The sequence below is a fragment of the Lissotriton helveticus genome, chromosome 7 (assembly GCF_964261635.1).
Source record: "Lissotriton helveticus chromosome 7, aLisHel1.1, whole genome shotgun sequence".
Taxonomy (NCBI): domain Eukaryota; kingdom Metazoa; phylum Chordata; class Amphibia; order Caudata; family Salamandridae; genus Lissotriton; species Lissotriton helveticus.
This window is the reverse complement of record NC_136068.1, coordinates 1,690,644,966-1,690,670,702: the sequence shown is the minus strand read 5'-3', so window position 1 is coordinate 1,690,670,702 and position 25,737 is coordinate 1,690,644,966. Positions and strand designations below refer to the sequence as shown.

General features: G+C 44.7%; 1 protein-coding gene across 1 annotated transcript in view; it reads left to right on the top strand.

Moving 5' to 3' along the window:
• Positions 1–25,737, top strand: part of LOC144770665 (leucine-rich glioma-inactivated protein 1-like) — a 124,650-nt gene that overhangs the window by 45,500 nt on the left and 53,413 nt on the right. The window contains exon 2 of the mRNA XM_078655380.1: positions 22,203–22,274. Within this exon, the coding sequence (XP_078511506.1) occupies positions 22,203–22,274 (72 nt within the window). The remainder of the gene's footprint in view (positions 1–22,202; positions 22,275–25,737) is intronic.

The following is a 25,737-nucleotide window of genomic DNA, read 5'->3' as shown; positions in this document are numbered from 1 at the left end:
AAAGCTCTCTTTTTGTCATAATAAATCATTCCGTGGCATCTCATGAGAGCATCTATCTAGAGTGTTTCTACCCTTCCAGTCATCCCGATGTCTACTGCTAGCATCAACAAGCCTGATGTTCGTCACTAAAATAATGTGCAGGTGTCACAGACAATGTAGGGCTTCACTCTCAGGAATGACCTTCTGTCTCTTCTGTATCTGGAACTAGAACCCATGAAGTTCTGGAAAGTCTTGACAACACACTTTGAGCTCTGACTATGGACTTCAATGACCCATCTCAGTTAATTCTGTTCTGGCTCAAAAAGTGCAGTCGCTCATAGAAATTTTCTCCAGGGGATAGGGTTGATTGTTAGAAGGCTAGGCTACTCCATTCTTGAATATGACTGTATAAAAGCTAAAAGGTACTTGCTTCCATTGGTCACCTGGTTTGTGTTGATTCCACTCAGTGGCAGGTTTATGCTAAAAAAAAACAACCATCATGTAAAACCATGTTACTATGCTTCTATCAGGGAGGGAAAATGTGTTATTTAGTGCATTATACTAATCCAAACAACCAACGTAATCCTCTCATTGTGAGCAGTTTATCAGTGGAATTCATAAATTTGGTTGAGTTTGTTTGATAATTCATATGTATACATAGAGGAATTCTGGGTCAACCCTATTCATTCATTGGAAACAAATGTGGGATAACTGCTTCACCTCCCAGCAGGTTCGCCCCTAGGCATCATGGTAAATGCACTTCGCCAAGTGTCTGTACTTGCAAAGTCTCTCGAGTGTTTCACCAGGTAGGTGCAGAGTACTCCTGGCCATCTCTAGACACGTGTTTCTGGATTGTTATCAGTCATCAGTAGAGATTAGGCAATTCGAATGTATGGGGTTGCTGAGCAGGCTGCCAAAGTATTCTCGAGTCATAGTACCTCTCCAGGCGCACAGGTGCCTCTCCACCAACTCGTCAGCTCAAATGGCTCGAGGGAGCCTTTTAAACAGGAAACTAATGTGGGATCACACTGCTTCACCTCCCAGCAGGTTCTCCCATAGGCATAATGGTAAATGCAGTTGGCCAAGTGTGTGTACTTGCAAAGTCTCTCAAGTGTTTCACCAGGTAGGTGCAGATTAGTGCTGGCCATCCCTACACATGTGTTTCTGGATTGTTATCCGTCATCAGTAGAGATTAGGCAATTCGAATGTATGTGGTTGCTGAGCAGGCTGCCAAAGTATTCTCAGGTCACAGTAACTCTCCAGGCACGCAGGTGCCTCTCCATGAGCTCGTCAGCTCAAATGGCTCGAGGGAGCCTTTTAAACAGGAAACAAATGTGGGATTACACTGCTTCACCTCCCAGCAGGTTCGCCCCTAGGCATCATGGTAAATGCAGTTCGCCATGTGTGTGTAACTGGTTGTGTTACGAATAACTGCTGACACTTGAAGTGGAAGATTGAACTTTATTCAACTCTAATCCTCAGGCACCAACAGCTGAGTCTGTCAACATTCTAAGGTGAGCTTCTCACCAACATTCTGAGGTAGGGACATACCAAGGGCAAGGGAAGAGGAGGGGGGAAAGGAGATGGATCATACCAAGTGTATATAACTATATATATGTAATAAACAGAAAATACAGGTGAAGATTACAACACACCTCCCTCTGTAAGGAGGGGCTAAATATATGAAATGTTCTGTACAAGGTCATTACATTATAAAGTCCTTTTGCCAACTTGGAGGAAGACGTGTCCTGGTCTCCCTAGTCGGTTGGTTGTTGGTGAACATGTCCTCCTGGTTTCCTCCTCTCGCAGACATGGGAATACATACTTTGGGCAGCAACTTATATTGTCCATGCTCCAAGTGCTACCATCCTCCAATACAACAGAATTATTATTTACACTTTGGATTCTTTGAGGTTTGGAGAATGAAGATGTTTTTGCAAAAACCTACTTCAGGTTTTTTGACAACTATCCATTGTCCAACATACCACTACCTGTTGGTGGTTCCCCACTTCTGGTCATGTCTCGCTTTATAACTGGATTGATGGTGACCTACCTTTTGCATAACTGATTCTCTATCAACCCAGACAGGACTACCCCCATTGAGCCAATTAGGAGTGAGTTTAGAACCCGGGTTCCTCCCTTTAAGAGAAACTCCAGTAATGGCATTGGGAGAAGAGTGATAAGACCATAGGGTCTATCTTATCGCTTCATCAATGGGTTTGTGTGCTGTTAAGGCCATTTGAATGGTGTTCTTTAGCATTCTATTTTCTCTCTCTACCAGCCCATTGGCTTTGGGACAATAAAAAGGAGTTCTTATGTGTGATATGGCTAAATTAGTTAATAACTGTGTCATCATATCTGACGTAAACTGAACCCCATCGTCAATAACGAGGGTACTGGGTATCCCTTCTTTTGAGAAAATATCTTTCAAAAATTCGATCGAAGCAGATGTGGTGATGGAAGAAACCATTTTAGTAGAGGTCCAACGAAAATGATAGTCAATAAGTACTTAGAAGATATTAAGGATCCAAAAACCTTAGAAGATATTAAGGATCCAATGGAAAAACACTCAAGAGACATAAATGAAAGGAAAGTACGAAAATTCAAGAGGGACACCCTCGACTACAAATTCGGGGAAGTGTATACCTGGGCGGAGATATATGCCCAAAAAAGAAGGAACCGACCATATTCACAACATACCGACACGTCATCATCCGGTAGTGATACATCACATAGAACACAAAGAACACAACCGTCAGCTGGAACTCGAGATACCTCCCAACAAGAACAACCCACTACAAGTGCTACCACTGAGACAAGTCCTTTTTTAGATCAGGGCCAAGCCCAAAAGGGAGACCCAGGAGGGGAAAAAGCAAAGGAAACAGAAAAGGAACACCCAAACACCAGGAGCACAACGGTGCTGAAAAAAGACAAAGAACGGAAGAAAACACAGGTACAGACCAACTAGTTATCAACATCAGTGACTATGAATTGAGCAAACATGAAAAAGATCTTTTACAAAGGGGTACATCATTTGTACCGACAACCACGACCAATGCTTTAGAACTTGAAGTAAGTTCTTTTAAACTAATGCGCAAATTGAGGTGACGGCACTTTTTCGACAATGTACTCCCTAGACCAGACACAAGGGAGCCAGATCAACTATTAGGCCTCGGAACGATTAGTACATTCCAGGCACCAGTCAGCCATAAGACCCTTGACTTATTCGAAAAGTTGGTAAAACAAGATCTGTCAAAATTGAAATATGGGGGACGAACTAATAAAAATATCACCCAAAAAGATATGGATACTTTAAAAAAAATGGCATCTAATGCTGAGATTACTTGCACTAAGGCTGACAAAGGGGGCGCCTTAGTTATCATGAACACCACAATGTACGAGGACAAGGTTAAAGAACACATAACGGATACTAACACCTGTATGAGATTGGAAGGTAATCCCACTATGGAATACGTGAAATGTTTAAGGAACATCAGTGACAAAGCCCATGAAATGGGGATAATCAACGACAAGACAAAGAATTTTTTGACTAAAACCAACCCGAGAAGCCCGGTATTATATAAGATACCTAAGATCCATAAGAATCTTTGGGATCCTCCTCTCCGACCGATCGTCTCAACATGTGGAAGTATACATGAACCGATAGGACAGCTACTAGATAAGTACCTTCAGTCACAGTCAAGAACATGAAGACATATGTTAGAGACACCACTGACTTTCTACTAAAACTTGAAACAATAACAATCGAACCTGGAGAACACTTCATCTTATGTACAGCTGATGTACGTTCACACTATACATCGATACCCCACTCTTTAGGGCTAGAGGCAGTGGAGAAAGCCTTGCTCAATACTGACGTAGACCTTCCATTCCAGACATTCCTCATGGAACTGATGCTATTCACTTTGTGCCAGAGTTACTTCCGCTATAAAGATGAATGGTACCAACAACTAGTTGGAACGGCCATGGGCAACTCGGCGGCGCCGGTATACGCCAATATATTCATGCAGGACTATGAAGAGACTCACATTTTCACCCAAACAAAATGGCAGGATAACCTCAAATTACTTGTGAGATACATAGATGATATATTCATTACCTGGAAAAACTCAAAAGAGAAACTACATGATGCACTCACAGAGTTCAATGAAAGGGATGACCGCATACAACTTACCTGGGACATTTCAGAAACTGATATATTTAGGAAAAGTACTGACAGGAATAACATGATTCATTTTCTGAGCTTTCACCAGCAAAGCCTCAAAAAACACCTCCCTTTCTCCAAAATGGCGAGAGTGAAAAGAATTACTTCCAATAACACCAAACTAAAATCTAGAATGGATGGAATGGCGACAAAATTTTTGAGCAGAGGGTACCCAGAACACATTATTGATGAATCTAGGAAGCGAGTGGATTCAATTGAGCGAAGAGAACTACTAAAAATCAAGACTAAAAAGGAGGAGACAAGAATTGTAGCAGTTTCAAAATGTTCTACACTCAGTGAACGTTTCAGGGAAATAGTTACAAAAAATTGGGCAATACTGAACTTAGAACCAGATTTCAATGGACTGTTTGAGAGACCACCTCTGTTCGCCTACACCCGAGCTCGCAATTTAGGAGAAATACTGAAAAATAAACCACCAAAGGTTGAGATATTCAAAGGAACAAAAGCTTGTTTGAATTGCGGAAATTGCAACAGCATTATCAAGGGAAATAAGATCAACCACCCTATGAAAGGGCATGAGAAAAAACTCAAGGTTAATGCAACGTGCGACACAGCAAATGTTATTTATGCTTTGAAATGCCCTTGCGGAAAACTATATATTGGGAAAACCGAAAGGCGGATAAAAACAAGACTCACAGAACACAAATCCAATATACGTACAAAAAATATGAAGTCTGCAATCGCTGCACATTTCATTGAGGAGCAACATAACATATCCCAGTTAAAATACATCGTACTGGAGACTGCGGACAAAAAAAAGGAAGGGAAAACACCAAATATCTCCTACAGCGGGAGAATATTTGGATACAGAAATTATCTTCACACAAACCAAATGGTCTCAATGACCGAATTGAACTATCATGCTATCTATGAACTTATGGAATATTTCTTGGTTAAGGAGGCGATTCTTACGAATCTATGATTTATATGGTTTATATGTTTTATACTGTATATTAGTATGATTAGTGTTGAATGTGACATATCCATGCCTGTGAATACTTCTACATTTTGTGTATGGTCACCATAGCGAACATGACAGCTCAACACACAAGACATCCCAGAAGACCTTTTACACCACAGTTGAGATAGTGCAGGGTTCGTATCCCCTGTTCGTTTTTCGGTTACTTTTTATTGACTTTTTATTGACTTATCATTTCTATTATGTGACATCCAATTAAGTTGAGCATCTCCTGATAGTTTAGACTACATCTAGCATCCGCCTGGTTCACGGCAAAGGTAACGTTTCAAGCAGAAGTATTTTGTCTACTTCAATTAATCACGTGATCGGAACTTTACCCAATGAATACGCGCCCGGGTATATTGAAGGAAGCAACTATGGTGCTTTCAATGGTTGGAACTATCGGGAGCTTGAGGAAGTCTGACACGCGAGTATAAATCAGGTTAGTTAGATCAGAACGCGATAGATGGAGACAGTGAATGCAACCCATAAGATGAAACATGGTACTAAAACCTGGTCCCTTATTTGTGGTTTCTTGTTAGCTTTCTGATACACGGATGATTTAAACGCGACCGAACCGGCATGTAAGTGCGTTGTAATTCTGAAGGCTGTGTACTGCACGGGTCTTAAGGTTATTAAGGGTGCCGAATTAAATTCACGACCGGATGGTAATACGCCTCTTTTGTTTTTCGACAGCATGTTACATAGAGTTGATTTTATGGACTCCACAGGAGTATCATGGTTACAAGGTGACATTTGAAAATCCACAAACAAGCACAGGATATTAGGCTATACAAGCGCCATCGCCACATTTAAGATCATATCATATATGTTTACTATGGTTTATCGTGTATTTTTTCTTTTTCTTAGTATTGTTCCCTGATGAAGGGCAGTGAATAATGCCCGAAATGCATTGGATTTCACGCAAATAATGCCGCATATATAACAGTGAAATAAGGAAATTAATGAATTGAGATAAATATGAAGGAGAATATGAAAAAGACTTGAAAATACATTATGTGAATAAAAAACAGGAAAAAAAATGTTGAAACAAAAATTGTGTTTAGAACCCTCATTTCGCGCTGAGGGGCGACTGAGTGCCTACAGGGATGCAACTAATGTCTCATTAGGAGCACGTTTTTCAGTCAATAAGGAAAAACATTAATTTTTGAGAGAGATCTAGTAAGTTAAGGGGACCAATAATATCTAAACCTAATTTGTCCCAAGGTTTGGATGGAACAGATAATGAAAAAGAGGGGTGCTTTACGTGTGATTTTAGATTTGTCACAAGATCCACAGGTTATGTAATCCTTCACAGTTTGTTTTTACCTCCCCCCTTGGCTTAGGACGAGGCTAGAGGTACCGACGGAGAGAGGGGGCCTCCATTTCCTGAGCAGTGGCCAGGAGAGGTGAGGTTTACTCCCAAGAATCTTTGGGAAAGAATCCTTTAGAGTTTTTGAACCGGAAATACCGACGCAGGAAGAATTCCGCGAACGGTAGGGTATCCGGTATCTTTTGGTTTGTGTTATTATTAATACTTTGATTTTTCACACTCTATTGCAGTAGTGTAGTTTAAGGTCCTGACGAAAGCCTGGTAGGGGAGACAACCCTACAATGGCAGAAACATGTTGACCACAATACCATCAATCACTGGCAGTCATTATTTCAGACTGACATACACTCGTTTTTAATATTGACACCATGATTTCTATCCCCAATAAAGTTTTTCCCTTACATCATGGTAGCCAATTTTAAGTTGTACATTTGATTCTTGTTTACACACAGTTTTTCTCACTGCAATCAACATCCCACACCACTACACCCACGTGCTAACATCTTTGGGTCGGATCCATCACTGGAGGTCTTGGAGAATTGGAGAATTACACACAATATCATCAGGTGTGTCTCCTTATCTAGACCAAGGCCTACAACAATCCCAGATGACGATACTCCGCCATATGGGTGGGCTGATGGGATTCATTTCCTTTCTTTGACACACTTTTTTGCACGTGACACATAGTCTTTCGCTTCTGACTTTCTTCAGTCCAGACCACGACAGTCTTGTTGTTTTGTTTCTACATGATGATGATTTTTTCCCCTGCTACATAGCACATGGAATAATTAAAACCTTGCAATGCTAATACCCATTTGGAGATACGGGGAGTGACTCTTTCCATGCTTTTATTAGAGAATATGGGAAATAGGGGTTTGTGGTCAGTACGTAGGTTAAAGGGGATACCCCACAAGAACAGCTTGAAGTGGTTTATTGCCCAGTAGCATGCAAGAGCTTCTTTCTTGATTGTAGAATAATTACATTCAGGCTCTTTCAATGCCCTAGACGCAAATGCAATTATTCTTTCATTGCCATTGATGGTTTGTGTAAGGGATGCACCAAGCCCTTTCTTGCTAGCATCTGTGGTTAGAGTTGTCTTGGCATTGGGGTCAAACATGCCTAAGGTGGGAGCTTGTGTAATAGCTTGTTTGATGTAGTCAAAATCACTTTGACAATGGGAATTCCAGATAAAGGAAGATCCTTTTTTTAATAAGTCTCTCAAGGAGTGCACATGTTCCGCAAAATTCTCCACAAACTTTCCTCTTTGTTAGTGGGAGGAGGGGCCAATTTCACTGAATCTACCAAACTGGTTTTTGGTCTAATGCCTTCTTCAGAGATGAAGTGTGCTAGATACGTTACAGATTTTATACCTATCTTACATTTGTCTTTGTGCATCGTGAAACCTGCGTTACTTAGCTTGCCCAGGACCTCCCTGAGAATCTTGTTGTGTTCCATTTCTGACTCTCCATAGATCAGGATGTCATCCTGGAAGCACAACACTTTGTCCAGACCTTCCAAAATATGTTGCATGATCTGTTGGAATAGAGCCGCAGCTGATGCCAAGCCAAATGGCATTCTGTTAAATTGGCAAGCCCCAAAGGGAATTCTGAATGATGTGAGGGCTTTGGACTCCGGGTGGAGGGCTATTTGATGGTAAGCTGCGGAGAGGTCAAGGACACTGAAGAATTTAGCACCTTGTATGACACTGAGCATTTCGTTGATCCTAGGAAGTGGGTGTCTATCCACCCAAATGTTGGAATTTAAATCCCTAAGGTCCACACATAAACAAGTGCCTCTACCACCTTCCTTGGATGCGACCACTATGGGATTTAACCACTCCGAGCTTTCAATCTTTTCAATCACCCCACTTGACTCTAATTTCTCTAGTTCTTTCTTGAGGGGGTCCCTTATTAGCAAGGGGACAGATCTGGATTTGTGAACAGAGAGTTTATATTGTTTCTTCAATCTAATTTTGTGGAGAAAACCCTTTAACAAACCCAATTCATCCGAGAACACTTTAGGAAACTCATCACAAACTTCCTTCCCGATACAATCTCTCTCCACGAGATATCTGGTTCTGAAGCATTAGGATCTATTTTTTGTGCCAAGATCTTTCTGATGTTTCCACCCAAGTAAATTCGACCCATGTTTAGCGATGTACGTTTTTTCCACTGTCACTCTGTCTTTAAAGTTAATTTGCATTACAAGCATACCAACCAGTGGTATAGGGTCATGGTTATAACCACCTGGATTAATATCAGAGGGTAACATCTCATATTTGTTGTTTCTTGAATTGGCCTTAAATGTAGTTTCATTGATGAAAGTATAGGGGGAACAGGAGTCTGCGAAAACTTTGTACGGTACGTCATCAAGAAATTTTTTACACTCAGGGTAATTCATATTAGATACATTCTGAAGGTTCTCTGCTTGGAATACAATATCTTCGTTGGGTAGATCCTCATTTTGAACCATGGGAGATACATTCCTTTTCATATCATGACACACTTTTGAAAAATGTCCACGTTTGTAGCACTTTCTACACAAAACATTCCTAGCTGGACATCTTATATCATTAGACAAATGTTTAGTATCGCCACAACGAAAACATTTAAATTTTGAAACAACTCCCTTTTGTTTTACATCTACCTTTTGTCTTACATTTTCAGTGGAAGACGTTTTATTTCTTTCTTCCTTTGTGGTCACTTTTAGTACCTCCTTTTCATTTATTAGTTTCACTTCAATAGCATCTCTCATTTCATTCATACAAAAAGCGGTATGCTCTATACTCTTTGCAATGTCAATTGCTTGTTTTAAATCTGAAGCATCCGCTAATAACTTCTCTTGGATTTTCTTGTCACTTGTGCATCATACTAATTGATCTCTTATAAGCGATTCTGTTAATGTGCCAAAATCACAAGTAGATGCCAAACCTCTTAGTACAGCAATGTAATTTGCTACCTTTTCATTCTTCCCTTGTGATCTGGAGAAGAATTTATGACGTTCCAGAACTATATTGATTTTTTTCCCAAATTGGACCTCTAATTTTTTAAGGGTAATTTGGTAACCGTCATGTTGAGGCTCACCATGAGCATCTTCACTTCCACCTTCACCCTCTGTAATAGTGTCAGGTAGATCATCATAGATTTCTCTAGCATGTTTTCCTAAATTGTGTAACAAAATATGTTGTTAGCGTACCGAAGAAAATCTGTCCCCCGCCATAGCAATTAAATATGATTCAAAAAGATTAACCAATCTATTCCAAGGGATGAGGGGATCACCTTCTTCACTTAAGAATGGGGGAGGTTGAGACATTGCGAATGACGCCATAGTGATCTAATAGAGGAGAGAAAAGAAGGAGAATGGGAAGTAAAGAAGAGAGCACGGAAATAAGAAGAAAATTTACAGAGGAACAGATGGAGGAGGAGGAGTAAATATATGACAATAAAATGGAATTATAATGTGTGTAAATTAATTGAAGGTGAGAAAAAGAAAAACAGTTGGAATCCTTATGGGCTGTAATTACTGAGACATAAAAATAGGCTGTACATTATAGAATGTACTAATTTGCATAAGATACAATACACCCACCTGCAACACAATAATGAATTGCCATGTAAAACTGAGCTGTGCTTGTCAGTGTGGTAGAATTGGCAAGCAGTAAAGAAATAGTTTGTATATTTTGTAATGAAATAATTGCCTGCACCTATACTACATTCAATAAGTGGAGGCTGCCACCTTGATGCGCTGTGCCTGTCAGCGTTGCAGATCTGGCAGGCAATACGTTTGTAAAATTGTAGAAATTGAAAAATGCAGTCCGATGCAGCAAGTGTACATGAACAGAAACTGAAGGGGGTATATCCAAATCCTGGGGGGTGAAACACAATGGGTAGATGCACTGTACACGTTGATCTGAAGGAACACCAGTAGAGGGCACTAAACACTTGCAGATGAGGCACGCCAAAATGAAATTGTCAGGAATCTTTGACACTGACAGGAAGATTTCACTCTCTCAAAGCCGTGAAAATGTCAAGCACGGTCAACTCTGTGTTCCTCGCACCATGTCAGAGACATGAAGTACCAATTAGCAAGAGCATGTCCAAAGTGTTCCTAATCTCGTTTAAGTGAACTGAACACTCGTAGAATACACCGGTGGTGAAATCCCTTGTAAAGCAGACCTCAGGTGACTGAAAATCCAACTCATGGGTAAGAAGCTCTGGAACAGAACTGCTTGGGGCATAAACCCCCTTCCCCCCCGGTCGGACGCGCCTCTCGGAGCTGACTGGATGTGCCGAGGCGGAATACTCTCACCGGGAGACCGCTCGAGGCACATACGCAGAGCTGAGTGAGGATTGCGGTGAGTAGGCGGCTGCCTGACCTCACCAAATATTCACTAGGGGTAAAAAGCGCTGTTGCGATATTTTAAGGAAAGAAAACCAGTAGTGATTTTTAAAAGTAAAATCTGTTTACAAATTGCCTATTTTGCACATGTACCTTTTTAAACAATTGTACCTGCCAACCCACACTTCATTTGGCTCCCGCCTCGGTCCCCGCAGCTAATCGCTGTTTGTGTGGAGGGCCTGGAGACCGGGCACTAGAACGCGCAGGGCGTTTCCTTCAGCGGAGAGGGCGGAGCTGTCTCTGAGCCTCGCTTACTACTAAAGCCAAAGAGCCAGCATTTCCTCAGAGGATTGCGGTGAGTAGGCGGCTGCCTGACCTCACCAAATATTCACTAGGGGTAAAAAGCGCTGTTGCGATATTTTAAGGAAAGAAAACCAGTACTGATTTTTAAAAGTAAAATCTGTTTACAAATTGCCTATTTGGCACATGTACCTTTTTAAACAATTGTACCTGCCAACCCACACTTCATTTGGCTCCTGCCTCGGTACCCGCAGCTGATCGCTGATCGCTGTTTGTGTGGAGGGCATGGAGACCGGGCACTAGAACGCGCAGGGCGTTTCCGGCAGCGGAGAGGGCGGAGCTGTCTCTGAGCCTCGCTCACTACTAAAGCCAAAGAACCAGCATTTCCTCAGAGGATTGCGGAGAGTAGGCGGCTGCCTGACCTCATCAATTATTCACTGGGGGTAAAAAGCGCTGTTGCAATATTTTAAGGAAAGAAAACCAGTAGCGATTTTTAAAAGTAAAATCTGTTTACAAATTGCCTATTTTGCACATGTACCTTTTTAAACAATTGTACCTGCCTACCCACACTTCATTTGGCTCCTGCCTCGGTACCCGCAGCTGATCGCTGATCGCTGTTTGTGTGGAGGGCGTGGAGACCGGGCACTAGAACGCGCAGGGCGTTTCCGGCTGCGGAGAGGCCGGAGCTGTCTCTGAGCCTCGCTCACTACTAAAGCCAAAGAGCCAGCATTTCCTCAGAGGATTGCGGTGAGTAGGCGGCTGCCTGACCTCACCAAATATTCACTAGGGGTAAAAAGCGCTGTTGCGATATTTTAAGGAAAGAAAACCAGTACTGATTTTTAAAAGTAAAATCTGTTTACAAATTGCCTATTTGGCACATGTACCTTTTTAAACAATTGTACCTGCCAACCCACACTTCATTTGGCTCCTGCCTCGGTACCCGCAGCTGATCACTGATCGCTGTTTGTGTGGAGGGCATGGAGACCGGGCACTAGAACGCGCAGGGCGTTTCCGGCAGCGGAGAGGGCGGAGCTGTCTCTGAGCCTCGCTCACTACTAAAGCCAAAGAACCAGCATTTCGTCAGAGGATTGCGGTGAGTAGGCGGCTGCCTGACCTCATCAATTATTCACTGGGGGTAAAAAGCGCTGTTGCGATATTTTAAGGAAAGAAAACCAGTAGCGATTTTTAAAAGTAAAATCTGTTTACAAATTGCCTATTTTGCACATGTACCTTTTTAAACAATTGTACCTGCCAACCCACACTTCATTTGGCTCCTGCCTCGGTACCCGCAGCTGATCGCTGATCGCTGTTTGTGTGGAGGGCCTGGAGACCGGGCACTAGAACGCGCAGGGCGTTTCCTTCAGCGGAGAGGGCGGAGCTGTCTCTGAGCCTCGCTTACTACTAAAGCCAAAGAGCCAGCATTTGCTCAGAGGATTGCGGTGAGTAGGCGGCTGCCTGACCTTACCAAATATTCACTGGGGGTAAAAAGCGCTGTTGCGATATTTTAAGGAAAGAAAACCAGTAGCGATTTTTAAAAGTAAAATCTGTTTACAAATTGCCTATTTTGCACATGTACCTTTTTAAACAATTGTACCTGCCAACCCACACTTCATTTGGCTCCCGCCTCGGTCCCCGCAGCTAATCGCTGTTTGTGTGGAGGGCCTGGAGACCGGGCACTAGAACGCGCAGGGCGTTTCCTTCAGCGGAGAGGGCGGAGCTGTCTCTGAGCCTCGCTTACTACTAAAGCCAAAGAGCCAGCATTTCCTCAGAGGATTGCGGTGAGTAGGCGGCTGCCTGACCTCACCAAATATTCACTAGGGGTAAAAAGCGCTGTTGCGATATTTTAAGGAAAGAAAACCAGTACTGATTTTTAAAAGTAAAATCTGTTTACAAATTGCCTATTTGGCACATGTACCTTTTTAAACAATTGTACCTGCCAACCCACACTTCATTTGGCTCCTGCCTCGGTACCCGCAGCTGATCGCTGATCGCTGTTTGTGTGGAGGGCATGGAGACCGGGCACTAGAACGCGCAGGGCGTTTCCGGCTGCGGAGAGGCCGGAGCTGTCTCTGAGCCTCGCTCACTACTAAAGCCAAAGAGCCAGCATTTCCTCAGAGGATTGCGGTGAGTAGGCGGCTGCCTGACCTCACCAAATATTCACTAGGGGTAAAAAGCGCTGTTGCGATATTTTAAGGAAAGAAAACCAGTACTGATTTTTAAAAGTAAAATCTGTTTACAAATTGCCTATTTGGCACATGTACCTTTTTAAACAATTGTACCTGCCAACCCACACTTCATTTGGCTCCTGCCTCGGTACCCGCAGCTGATCGCTGATCGCTGTTTGTGTGGAGGGCATGGAGACCGGGCACTAGAACCCGCAGGGCGTTTCCGGCAGCGGAGAGGGCGGAGCTGTCTCTGAGCCTCGCTCACTACTAAAGCCAAAGAACCAGCATTTCCTCAGAGGATTGCGGTGAGTAGGCGGTTGCCTGACCTCATCAATTATTCACTGGGGGTAAAAAGCGCTGTTGCGATATTTTAAGGAAAGACAACCAGTAGCGATTTTTAAAAGTAAAATCTGTTTACAAATTGCCTATTTTGCACATGTACCTTTTTAAACAATTGTACCTGCCAACCCACACTTCATTTGGCTCCTGCCTCGGTACCCGCAGCTGATCGCTGATCGCTGTTTGTGTGGAGGGCCTGGAGACCGGGCACTAGAACGCGCAGGGCATTTCCTTCAGCGGAGAGGGCGGAGCTGTCTCTGAGCCTCGCTTACTACTAAAGCCAAAGAGCCAGCATTTCCTCAGAGGATTGCGGTGAGTAGGCGGCTGCCTGACCTCACCAAATATTCACTAGGGGTAAAAAGCGCTGTTGCGATATTTTAAGGAAAGAAAACCAGTACTGATTTTTAAAAGTAAAATCTGTTTACAAATTGCCTATTTGGCACATGTACCTTTTTAAACAATTGTACCTGCCAACCCACACTTCATTTGGCTCCTGCCTCGGTACCCGCAGCTGATCGCTGATCGCTGTTTGTGTGGAGGGCATGGAGACCGGGCACTAGAACGCGCAGGGCGTTTCCGGCAGCGGAGAGGGCGGAGCTGTCTCTGAGCCTCGCTCACTACTAAAGCCAAAGAACCAGCATTTCCTCAGAGGATTGCGGAGAGTAGGCGGCTGCCTGACCTCATCAATTATTCACTGGGGGTAAAAAGCGCTGTTGCAATATTTTAAGGAAAGAAAACCAGTAGCGATTTTTAAAAGTAAAATCTGTTTACAAATTGCCTATTTTGCACATGTACCTTTTTAAACAATTGTACCTGCCAACCCACACTTCATTTGGCTCCTGCCTCGGTACCCGCAGCTGATCGCTGATCGCTGTTTGTGTGGAGGGCGTGGAGACCGGGCACTAGAACGCGCAGGGCGTTTCCGGCTGCGGAGAGGCCGGAGCTGTCTCTGAGCCTCGCTCACTACTAAAGCCAAAGAGCCAGCATTTCCTCAGAGGATTGCGGTGAGTAGGCGGCTGCCTGACCTCACCAAATATTCACTAGGGGTAAAAAGCGCTGTTGCGATATTTTAAGGAAAGAAAACCAGTACTGATTTTTAAAAGTAAAATCTGTTTACAAATTGCCTATTTGGCACATGTACCTTTTTAAACAATTGTACCTGCCAACCCACACTTCATTTGGCTCCTGCCTCGGTACCCGCAGCTGATCACTGATCGCTGTTTGTGTGGAGGGCATGGAGACCGGGCACTAGAACGCGCAGGGCGTTTCCGGCAGCGGAGAGGGCGGAGCTGTCTCTGAGCCTCGCTCACTACTAAAGCCAAAGAACCAGCATTTCGTCAGAGGATTGCGGTGAGTAGGCGGCTGCCTGACCTCATCAATTATTCACTGGGGGTAAAAAGCGCTGTTGCGATATTTTAAGGAAAGAAAACCAGTAGCGATTTTTAAAAGTAAAATCTGTTTACAAATTGCCTATTTTGCACATGTACCTTTTTAAACAATTGTACCTGCCAACCCACACTTCATTTGGCTCCTGCCTCGGTACCCGCAGCTGATCGCTGATCGCTGTTTGTGTGGAGGGCCTGGAGACCGGGCACTAGAACGCGCAGGGCGTTTCCTTCAGCGGAGAGGGCGGAGCTGTCTCTGAGCCTCGCTTACTACTAAAGCCAAAGAGCCAGCATTTCCTCAGAGGATTGCGGTGAGTAGGCGGCTGCCTGACCTTACCAAATATTCACTGGGGGTAAAAAGCGCTGTTGCGATATTTTAAGGAAAGAAAACCAGTAGCGATTTTTAAAAGTAAAATCTGTTTACAAATTGCCTATTTTGCACATGTACCTTTTTAAACAATTGTACCTGCCAACCCACACTTCATTTGGCTCCCGCCTCGGTCCCCGCAGCTAATCGCTGTTTGTGTGGAGGGCCTGGAGACCGGGCACTAGAACGCGCAGGGCGTTTCCTTCAGCGGAGAGGGCGGAGCTGTCTCTGAGCCTCGCTTACTACTAAAGCCAAAGAGCCAGCATTTCCTCAGAGGATTGCGGTGAGTAGGCGGCTGCCTGACCTCACCAAATATTCACTAGGGGTAAAAAGCGCTGTTGCGATATTTTAAGGAAAGAAAACCAGTACTGATTTTTAAAAGTAAAATCTGTTTACAAATTGCCTATTTGGCACATGTACCTTTTTAAACAATTGTACCTGCCAACCCACACTTCATTTGGCTCCTGCCTCGGTACCCGCAGCTGATCGCTGATCGCTGTTTGTGTGGAGGGCATGGAGACCGGGCACTAGAACGCGCAGGGCGTTTCCGGCTGCGGAGAGGCCGGAGCTGTCTCTGAGCCTCGCTCACTACTAAAGCCAAAGAGCCAGCATTTCCTCAGAGGATTGCGGTGAGTAGGCGGCTGCCTGACCTCACCAAATATTCACTAGGGGTAAAAAGCGCTGTTGCGATATTTTAAGGAAAGAAAACCAGTACTGATTTTTAAAAGTAAAATCTGTTTACAAATTGCCTATTTGGCACATGTACCTTTTTAAACAATTGTACCTGCCAACCCACACTTCATTTGGCTCCTGCCTCGGTACCCGCAGCTGATCGCTGATCGCTGTTTGTGTGGAGGGCATGGAGACCGGGCACTAGAACCCGCAGGGCGTTTCCGGCAGCGGAGAGGGCGGAGCTGTCTCTGAGCCTCGCTCACTACTAAAGCCAAAGAACCAGCATTTCCTCAGAGGATTGCGGTGAGTAGGCGGTTGCCTGACCTCATCAATTATTCACTGGGGGTAAAAAGCGCTGTTGCGATATTTTAAGGAAAGAAAACCAGTAGCGATTTTTAAAAGTAAAATCTGTTTACAAATTGCCTATTTTGCACATGTACCTTTTTAAACAATTGTACCTGCCAACCCACACTTCATTTGGCTCCTGCCTCGGTACCCGCAGCTGATCGCTGATCGCTGTTTGTGTGGAGGGCCTGGAGACCGGGCACTAGAACGCGCAGGGCATTTCCTTCAGCGGAGAGGGCGGAGCTGTCTCTGAGCCTCGCTTACTACTAAAGCCAAAGAGCCAGCATTTCCTCAGAGGATTGCGGTGAGTAGGCGGCTGCCTGACCTCACCAAATATTCACTAGGGGTAAAAAGCGCTGTTGCGATATTTTAAGGAAAGAAAACCAGTAGCGATTTTTAAAAGTAAAATCTGTTTACAAATTGCCTATTTGGCACATGTACCTTTTTAAACAATTGTACCTGCCAACCCACACTTCATTTGGCTCCTGCCTCGGTACCCGCAGCTGATCGCTGATCGCTGTTTGTGTGGAGGGCGTGGAGACCGGGCACTAGAACGCGCAGGGTGTTTCCGGCAGCGGAGAGGGCGGAGCTGTCTCTGAGCCTCGCTCACTACTAAAGCCAAAGAACCAGCATTTCCTCAGAGGATTGCGGTGAGTAGGCGGCTGCCTGACCTCATCAATTATTCACTGGGGGTAAAAAGCGCTGTTGCGATATTTTAAGGAAAGAAAACCAGTAGCGATTTTTAAAAGTAAAATCTGTTTACAAATTGCCTATTTTGCACATGTACCTTTTTAAACAATTGTACCTGCCAACCCACACTTCATTTGGCTCCCGCCTCGGTCCCCGCAGCTGATCGCTGATCGCTGTTTGTGTGGAGGGCGTGGAGACCGGGCACTAGAACGCGCAGGGCGTTTCCGGCTGCGGAGAGGGCGGAGCTGTCTCTAAGCCTCACAACGCCATAAAACTCAATGTGTCAGCGTGCGCACTGCTGGCGCGCCCAAGGCAAGCCCGTCTGCGCCCGTCTGCAGCCGACCGGGACCAGTGGCCAAGACCCCTGCTCCTACTAGAACATATCCCAGTAATATTTTAACTTACCCCAGAACAACCCTAACCGACCTAAACACTTACACCCAACACAGCCATGTGGACTGTATCAGGGCCTCACCCGAACTTACAGAATGACCATTCATTTGTCGGAAATGCAAATGGAGTAGCTTACCGACCCTAGACCTCGCACACTACATAGGGAATAACGACTCAAGAATCAAATGCTTATATTTCAATGCTAGATCAGTACCAAAACACTCACTAGAGATCTGGGATATTATTAACTAAACTAATCCTGACCTAATTTTCATTACCGAAACTTGGCTGAGCAACAATAACTGCCCCGACATTTCCACTACCCTCCTCCAAGATACAATACCATACGTCAGGATAGACAAGGGAAAAGAGGAGGGGGACTTGCCATAATATTTAAGGACAACCTCAACTGTCTCCCCATATCAACTGCTCCGTATAATGAACATGAACTACTAGCTTTTCAAGTATGCAAAAACAGTCACACTCTACTAGGAGGAGCGGTGGTTTACAACCCCCCAGGCCATCATGCAGATTTTAGTGCAAGGGTACTCACACAAATCTTCCCCGCCTGCCTCAAATACAAAAACTTCATGATAATTGGAGACTTCAATATCCACTTCGAAAAATCCGACAATCAAGCGGCCACACACTTAAATAACGACATGCAATCCTCCAGCTCAAACAGTGGATTCAAGGCCCCACACACAGTGCAGGCCACAAACTGCACCTACTGTTCACCAACATAGACACCACCCTGATCGAGGAGATTAAACCAGCAACATGGACAGATCACTCTTTAATCTCCTTCTCATTTGCCCAACCCACACTACCCGTGAGACCATCTCTACCAATGCCAGAATTCTACAGACCCTGGAAACGTGTCACCCCAGAAGTCTTCAAATCCCACTGGCCTACAAACACCACTCTTGACCCCCCTGGCATTCCCTGTACTAATACTAGCGCCCTAAACCTCGAAAAAGAGATTACCAATACTCTGGACATATGTACTCCTAAAATCAAATGTAAAACAACTAAAAGAACCATCTCACAAAAATGGTATACCCCCAGAAATCAAAGCCCTAAAAAGAAACTGCCAATCAAGCATAACTGGCGAATGTCCCGCTCAGACTCCGACAAACTTACCTACAAAGCCGAGCTCAGAACGTACTACCTAGCCATAAAAAAATGCAAAAAAAACACACTATGCACAAAGAATAACCGAGAGCGGTAACTCCACCAAAGAATTATATAAAATCATTAATGAACTGTGCAGACCGAGTTGCCTGCCTCAAACACTACACCCCTCAATTGGGAACTGCAAAATGATTAGCAACTATTTCACAGATAAAATAGAGGAAATATATGTCACATTTAACGTAAACACCAGTACGGAAGAACCCACCTCCTCTCCCAAAAACCCTGCCAACCTAAATAGCTTCACCCCAATAACAGAAGAAGAAGTTGCCAGCACCATGCTAGGAATCAAATATGGCTCACCCCTTGACCTTTGCCCACATTTTATCTTCAGACAGCTCATACCTATCTTAACCCCGGCAATCGTGCAGCTTTTCAACAAATCGTTAGAAACAGCTGTCTTCCCAGAGATATGGAAACAAGCTGTTAAAAACAGCAGGCTCGAACGTAACAAACCCAGTCAACTACAGACCTATTTCCCAACTCCCCTATCTCTCCAAAGTGCTGGAGAAACTAATTAACAAACAGCTGTCTAAATATTTAGAGGACAACAACCTATTGGACCCAACCCAAACAGGATTCAGAGCCACCAACAATAAAGAGGCCACATTACTGGCTGTCACAGACAGCATTGGAAACTCCCTGGACCAGGGCAAAGCTGTGGCCCTGATCCTGCTAGACCTGTCGGCAGCGTTCGACACGGTCACCCACCACCTCCTACTAGAAAATCTGAAAGGAAAAGGGGTAAACGGGAAAGCCCTTGATTGGATTGGCTCTTTCTTACGTGACAGAACACAGACGGTACAACTGGGAGCCTTCCTATCCAAGCCCAAGCAACTCAAATGCGCGGTCCCGCAGGGAGCATCCCTCAGCCCCATATTGTTCAATGCCTATGTATCACCTTTGGCACAAATTAGAACAAGATGGGGTCTGGGGGTATGTTCCTATGCGGACGACACGCAACTCACAATCACACTAGGGAAAGGGCATGAAGACAGCAAATTCAGACTTAACAACTGCCTAACAGAAATGGCCGCTTGGATGGCAAATCACTGCCTCAAGCTAAATGCAGACAAAACCGAGATTCTACTCTTCGGTGAAGCCAAACACATATGGGATAAATCATGGTGGCCCGCCACATTGGGAGACGCACCGGCACCCAAGCACTCGGATAAAAACCTAGGCATCACGATTGATGATACACTATCCATGCAGACCCACATCCGAACCCTGTGCGGGAAAAGCTTTGCCACTCTGAAACTTCTGAGAAGGCTCTTCCCATGGGTCCCCCTGGAAAGCAGGAAATCAGTCACATGGGCATGCCAGACTACCTATTTCAACGACTGCAGGTAGTGCAGAATGCTGCAGCCAAGCTAGTATGCAATAAAGGCAAATACAGCTCTGCCAAATAATACCTAAAACAACTTCACTGGCTGCCCATGCGCCAAAGAGCCTGCTTCAAACTCATCGGACATGCCCATAGATCACTCAACAACACGGGCCCATCGATTATTCAGAACAGAATACACTTCTACTCCCCCGCTAGACCACTAAGATCACAACACCTCACCCTTGCAAAAATAAAGAAAATAAAAAAGACCAAGGCAGGAGGACGTACCTTCTCCTACCTGGCGGCACGGAATGGAACAAACTCCCAGTGGAACTCAGACTAACCAATAACTACAACATCTTCAGAAAGAAACTCAAAACACATCTCTTCCCCAGATAATAATTCCCTACATTTGACCAACCCATGGATCCCACCGACTACTGTAATCCTCAGTGCCGTGACATCCCTCGGGATAAATGATGCGCTCTATAAATAAATAAATAAATAAATAAAGTGAGCGCGCCTTAAAGAGGTTGACAATAATTCCACAATAGTGATAGGGAACTTCAATGCGATGACGAACATCCATCATTACCACAGTGGGCACCTGTAGGAACCCGATGCCTCACAGAATCATTAACATATGTCAGGAACCATGAGGAAAGGTCTTTTGTCTCTGTAACGGCCTCCCAAGCAGTGAAGGCACCACAGAGACAACAGAAGGAAACGGGTAACAGGCATAGAAGGAGGAGCGTACTGTTGAAAGGAGCAGCAAAAATGGAAATAACTCACACGGTGAACTGTCCAGTGACTGCTTGCTTCAGAGACTTCAGTATGATGAATATGAAGCTTCCATTCAGATCGAGGGAGACTTCACTGGCATAAAGTTAGTGCAGGAGAAACAGGGGGAGGATCAGACACTGCCCCCAGCGCAGCAACATCGCCAAATTGTTAAGAATAACTGCTGACACTTGAAGTAGAAGATTGCAGTTTATTCAACTCTCATCCTCAGGCACCAACAGCTGAGTCTGTCAACGTTCTATGGTGAGCTTCTCACCAACATTCTGAGGTAGGGACATACCAAGGGCAAGGGAAGAGGAGGGGTGAAATGAGAGGGATCATAACTATAAATATATGTAATAAACAAAAAATACAGGTGAAGATTACAACAGGTTGGTTCAGCTGTCATTCACATTTTGCATCCACCCTCCACATCATACAGCACGGAAGAGTCGGCGTGGCAGCTAACTCACTTGCACTGTGAGTGACCTTTTTTTGCCTTGTTCACACCTTCTAAAAATAAGTGCTTTTCAGTTCCAGGGATGGTGCACCAATACTTTACTTTGCCAATGCCTTTTTCTTTCCATTCTTTATCATTACTTTTATTTTTGTTTCAGTGATTCTTGTGTGTTTAAACTATGTCTTCAGGTTTAGCGATGTTAAGCCGATTTCACTTGTTTTTTAAACCAATAAGAATATTTTCTTGTGAAACGCACTCATGCTAAAAATGTTTTCCATGTCTATTCTGAGTACACCTGCCTGCGAGGAAGCACAGTACTGTTATATAGAAATTGTATACTGTTGCTAATTTTTTTTATTTACCAATGTTATTGCAATTGTTTGGTTTGGGTAGCACTGTGTTTTTCTTCTTTTTTGTGGCATATGCTTTGCATAAAATGGGGATGTTTTTAACCTCAGGGTTCAGAGTGACATCATAACAGCAGACTTTGAAGCCGGGGAACCAGGTTTATGTCTTTCGGGAGGCTCAAACATCCTGTGATTCCGGGAAAATCACATTATCTCCCTGTGCCCTCTCTCCCTTAACAAATGAAGGTGTCCGCCTGTAATGCAACTGGTGCTCATGTAAAGCGCTCTGATACCTCCGGGTCGAGTTTGCGCTATATAAAACTGCAACAACAAAGAAAGACAACTCAAGCTTCACTCCCATTGTCTATTTGATGTCACCCAGAACCCCGTTATTCATGGGTGCACATCTATAATTCTATATATAATGGCATGTACAAATTGAATTATGAAAATGCAAAAAGTAGGCCAGTAGGCGTTCTACATTGAACTTTGCAATTGAGAGATATTTAAATTGCAGCCATGTGGTGATATTCTGCAGATCTTGACTTCATCTCTTCTCTATTTTGTTTCCTTTCTTACAGATCCTTTGTGCGTTCTGGGATCAGCAACATCGAAGAGGGGAACTTTTACCATCTACCCCGGCTGCAGCTTCTGTGAGGGTTCATTGCGATGTGTGATGCTGAATGGCAGAGACTTACTTTCTGTGTGTGATGGGGCGGTCTGGTGAGAGGTCGGTGTCTGAGCGAAGAGTGAGCAGGCCTGGGGCAGAGTCAGTCACATATCCGGTCTGGTAAGTGACTGGTTCTGCCTCATCTGCTCAGCCCATCTGTGCGGAGTCATGTCTGCTACTCCGCTGTGATGTTTCCTTCTACCTGCCCGGGTCTGTGAATCTGTCTACTATTGCATCCGCCTCATGGACCTGTGTTTGATCCCATTGTCATAGGTTCAAATCCCGGCGGGTTCACTCTGCTGTTCATTCTCCTCAGGTCGATGAAAATTGTTTAATTAAGTAGGATAGCACAAATACAATCTGGTATTATGGCCAACATGCCCTTGGAGATGAAAGTGCCTCAACAAATGCTATGTGGTAACAGTGCCTAATTTGTGAAACAATAAGTGCCAGGGCCCTTGTCAGGAGGCCCCTGCAGCTCACATCACCGATTGCCACTGCCAGCGCTGCCAGTGATAGTACCCACACAGCCACTTACCATCACACTGCTATCAGTGTGAAAATTCAGAATGCTCTGAAGCGCTCTAATGCTATAAGAATGGCTTGCCCGCTGGAAATATTGATTTTTCAATGTATATTAAATGAATACATAATTGTTGTCCAGCTCATCTCTCAATGACACAAACAGCACCACCATGTGGCAGCTGTCATATGTGCCGGTGTTGACAATTAGGTGCCGGTGCTGAGCACCGGAAGCCACTAGCACAAATTAAGCACTGGTGTTAGATGCTTGCCCATGACATTGGAAGAGAGCCCTGTCAGGGCCCTGACTCAAGACAGAGATAAGACGCTCACCACATGCCACAATAAGAGCCGCCTGTGGTTCCCACTAGCAGGGAACAGAGGAAGACCAGTACTGCCCACTTCCAGAGGAAAGGGAGAACGTTACTATTCCCAGAGAATGGAAGCGGATAGAGAACTGTTGTACCCGCTACTAGATACAGCAAGGGGTATATCTCGTGCCCCCTACTGAGAGAGTAAGACCTGGCGGCCCTTTCTGGGAAGAAATGAGGCGTGGTGGTTAACACTTAATGAGAAATTGAATTGAGCTACTAATCATGAGTGGGTAGGAGGAAGACCTGTGGTGCTCACTGCCAAGACAGAGATGGACGCATGGGGTGCCCACCATCAAGTATGAGGGAGGAAATATTACACCCACTAGTAGCAGGCGTAAGTGTGAAAAACATATTTTTGTCTCAGAAGTTTTCATGTGGGCCAAAATGTACAGCAAGCATTCAAAGTTAGACAACCTTTTAACTAAGCTTAGTTTTTTCTACTGGAAGGATACCAATGCTAGACATCATGACCACACCCTCGGTGAAAGGCAATCTAAAGTGCATCAGTGCATCAGTGCAAGGTGAGAGAAAAACAGCACCACTTCTTACTAGATATGGCTCTGGTAGTTGTGTCATCTCCCTTTCACGCAGCGCAACCACTTTGGGTGATGCTGTGAGTTGAATTCATTGTAAATTTGCCCCGTGGTGTCTGTTGCCAGTAGAGATAAACTTGTGATGAAATAGCCATGGTCACCAGGGTTGGATTAGAACACGAAATAGGCCCAGGCACGCAAAAAAACAAGTGGCCCACATTTGCGGATTGCCTTTCCGCAAAAAACTGCTTCAGTGAAATTTTAGGAAAAGAAGAGGTGGGTCTCTGAAAGAGGCATGTGTTCTTAACTTCCACTTAGATAAAAGAAAGGCAATTGCTGCCGACACTCTTTCTGCACTGAATAGTGGGGCCACTTCTGCTCAGGTCCCCCCTGCCCAATCTGCATACATTAATAAGCTGGCCCAGTGAGGGAAAGGGAGTGAAACCTCCGCCCACCCATTTGTCAAAGGAAGGTAATAGAGGCATATCTGCCGCCAGAAAGGCCACTCAGGCCCCCAGTGGGCGGCATCCAAATAGCACAGACATCCCAAATCGGCCCTCACACTCACCAAAAAAGCAGCCCACCGCTGGAACTCGCATGCCCAAGTGCCTGCCTTACCAATCTAACCCTGAGGGTGACTGTGGGGGAGGGTGGTATGGATTGGGGATTTGCGGTTACCACTGGCAGAAGACAGAGAGACTGGTGGTGCCCACTACCAGGGGAAGAGTGAGGTTGACCTTTCATGGCCTCTTCCATACACCAGGTAAACACTATGATGCGTTCCATGGGGGTGAATGAGTGGCAGAGGAAAAAAGAGGATGGGACAGAGATATAAGTAGAAATAGAGAACAGGGCTGGGAGATAACAGGGGAGAGAAAATGGGAAGTAAAAGTGGCACGGTGACTCAAAGCCCTAAGGGACCCATTGAACCCTGACACTTGCTATATTTTACTATACCAATAGTGAAAGTTGCCATTGCCTTGCTTGCACCAGGGCCCATTGCATATTTTCTGTGCTTCTGGAGTGACTGCATGATGCCCCATGGCTGGGGAGAAGTGGGCTAGACAGCCATAGTGAGCGCGACCCAGAGAAGAAGGGCGGCAGTAGTGCTTACTATTGGAAAAGGGGTCTGGTGCCACTAAACCTATGTCACGATACCTCAAAATTTAATCTAGCTCTAAAGAGCGACTCTGCCAGCTGCTGAACCGTGCACTGAGGGCCTAATTTATGGCATTTTGGCATAGGGCAGAGCAGCAGGGCACCTTCCTGCGCTGGCCTATGCCACAGTGAATGGGCAGGAAAGCACTATATTTAAGAAAATCGCTGCATTCTTGCCTGCGCTGGTGCCGTTTTGGCAGCCCAGTGCCAACATAGGCACCCTTGCACCTCCGTTGCAGGCAGGATTGTTTTTGTGCAGGAAGAGGCAGCTTCTTGCACTAAAAAAATACTACAAGGCATTTTCCGCTCTCTGTGTGTGCTGCAGAATTAACCACACATGGAAAGAGGACAAAATTAGGATAAATTAACATATTTCTACTCGTTACTCCTCCCTTCAGGTGGATTAAGGACACAATGCTTCCCCAGGTTTACACGACTTTATAAATCTGGACCAGTGTCAAATTCCATGGGTGTTGCATGGGAAAACTCATGCCCATAGAACGCCTCCCCGGCACAGAGTAAGGCCGCGCAGCGCAAAGCGCTGCATTGCCTCACTCTTGATTTATGATGAGGCCACTCAAAGCGACGCAGGGTGGCTCTGCTTGGCTTCATGAATCTATGAGAGCCCTGCGTCACTCACATACCACTTTATGTGGTGGTGCAAAAGTGACGCAGGGCTGTCATAACGAAGCCCCTGAGAGAGAGATCGCACCATCTCCCTTGTTTGCGGTGACCGCCTCGCATTTCAGTGCGTTCCCTCAAACAGGGGAACACCTAGCGATGGATTTAGCTATCTATGTGCTGTTCTGCGTATCAATATACAACTAAACAAAGGTATGCACAGATGGTCTGAAATTTC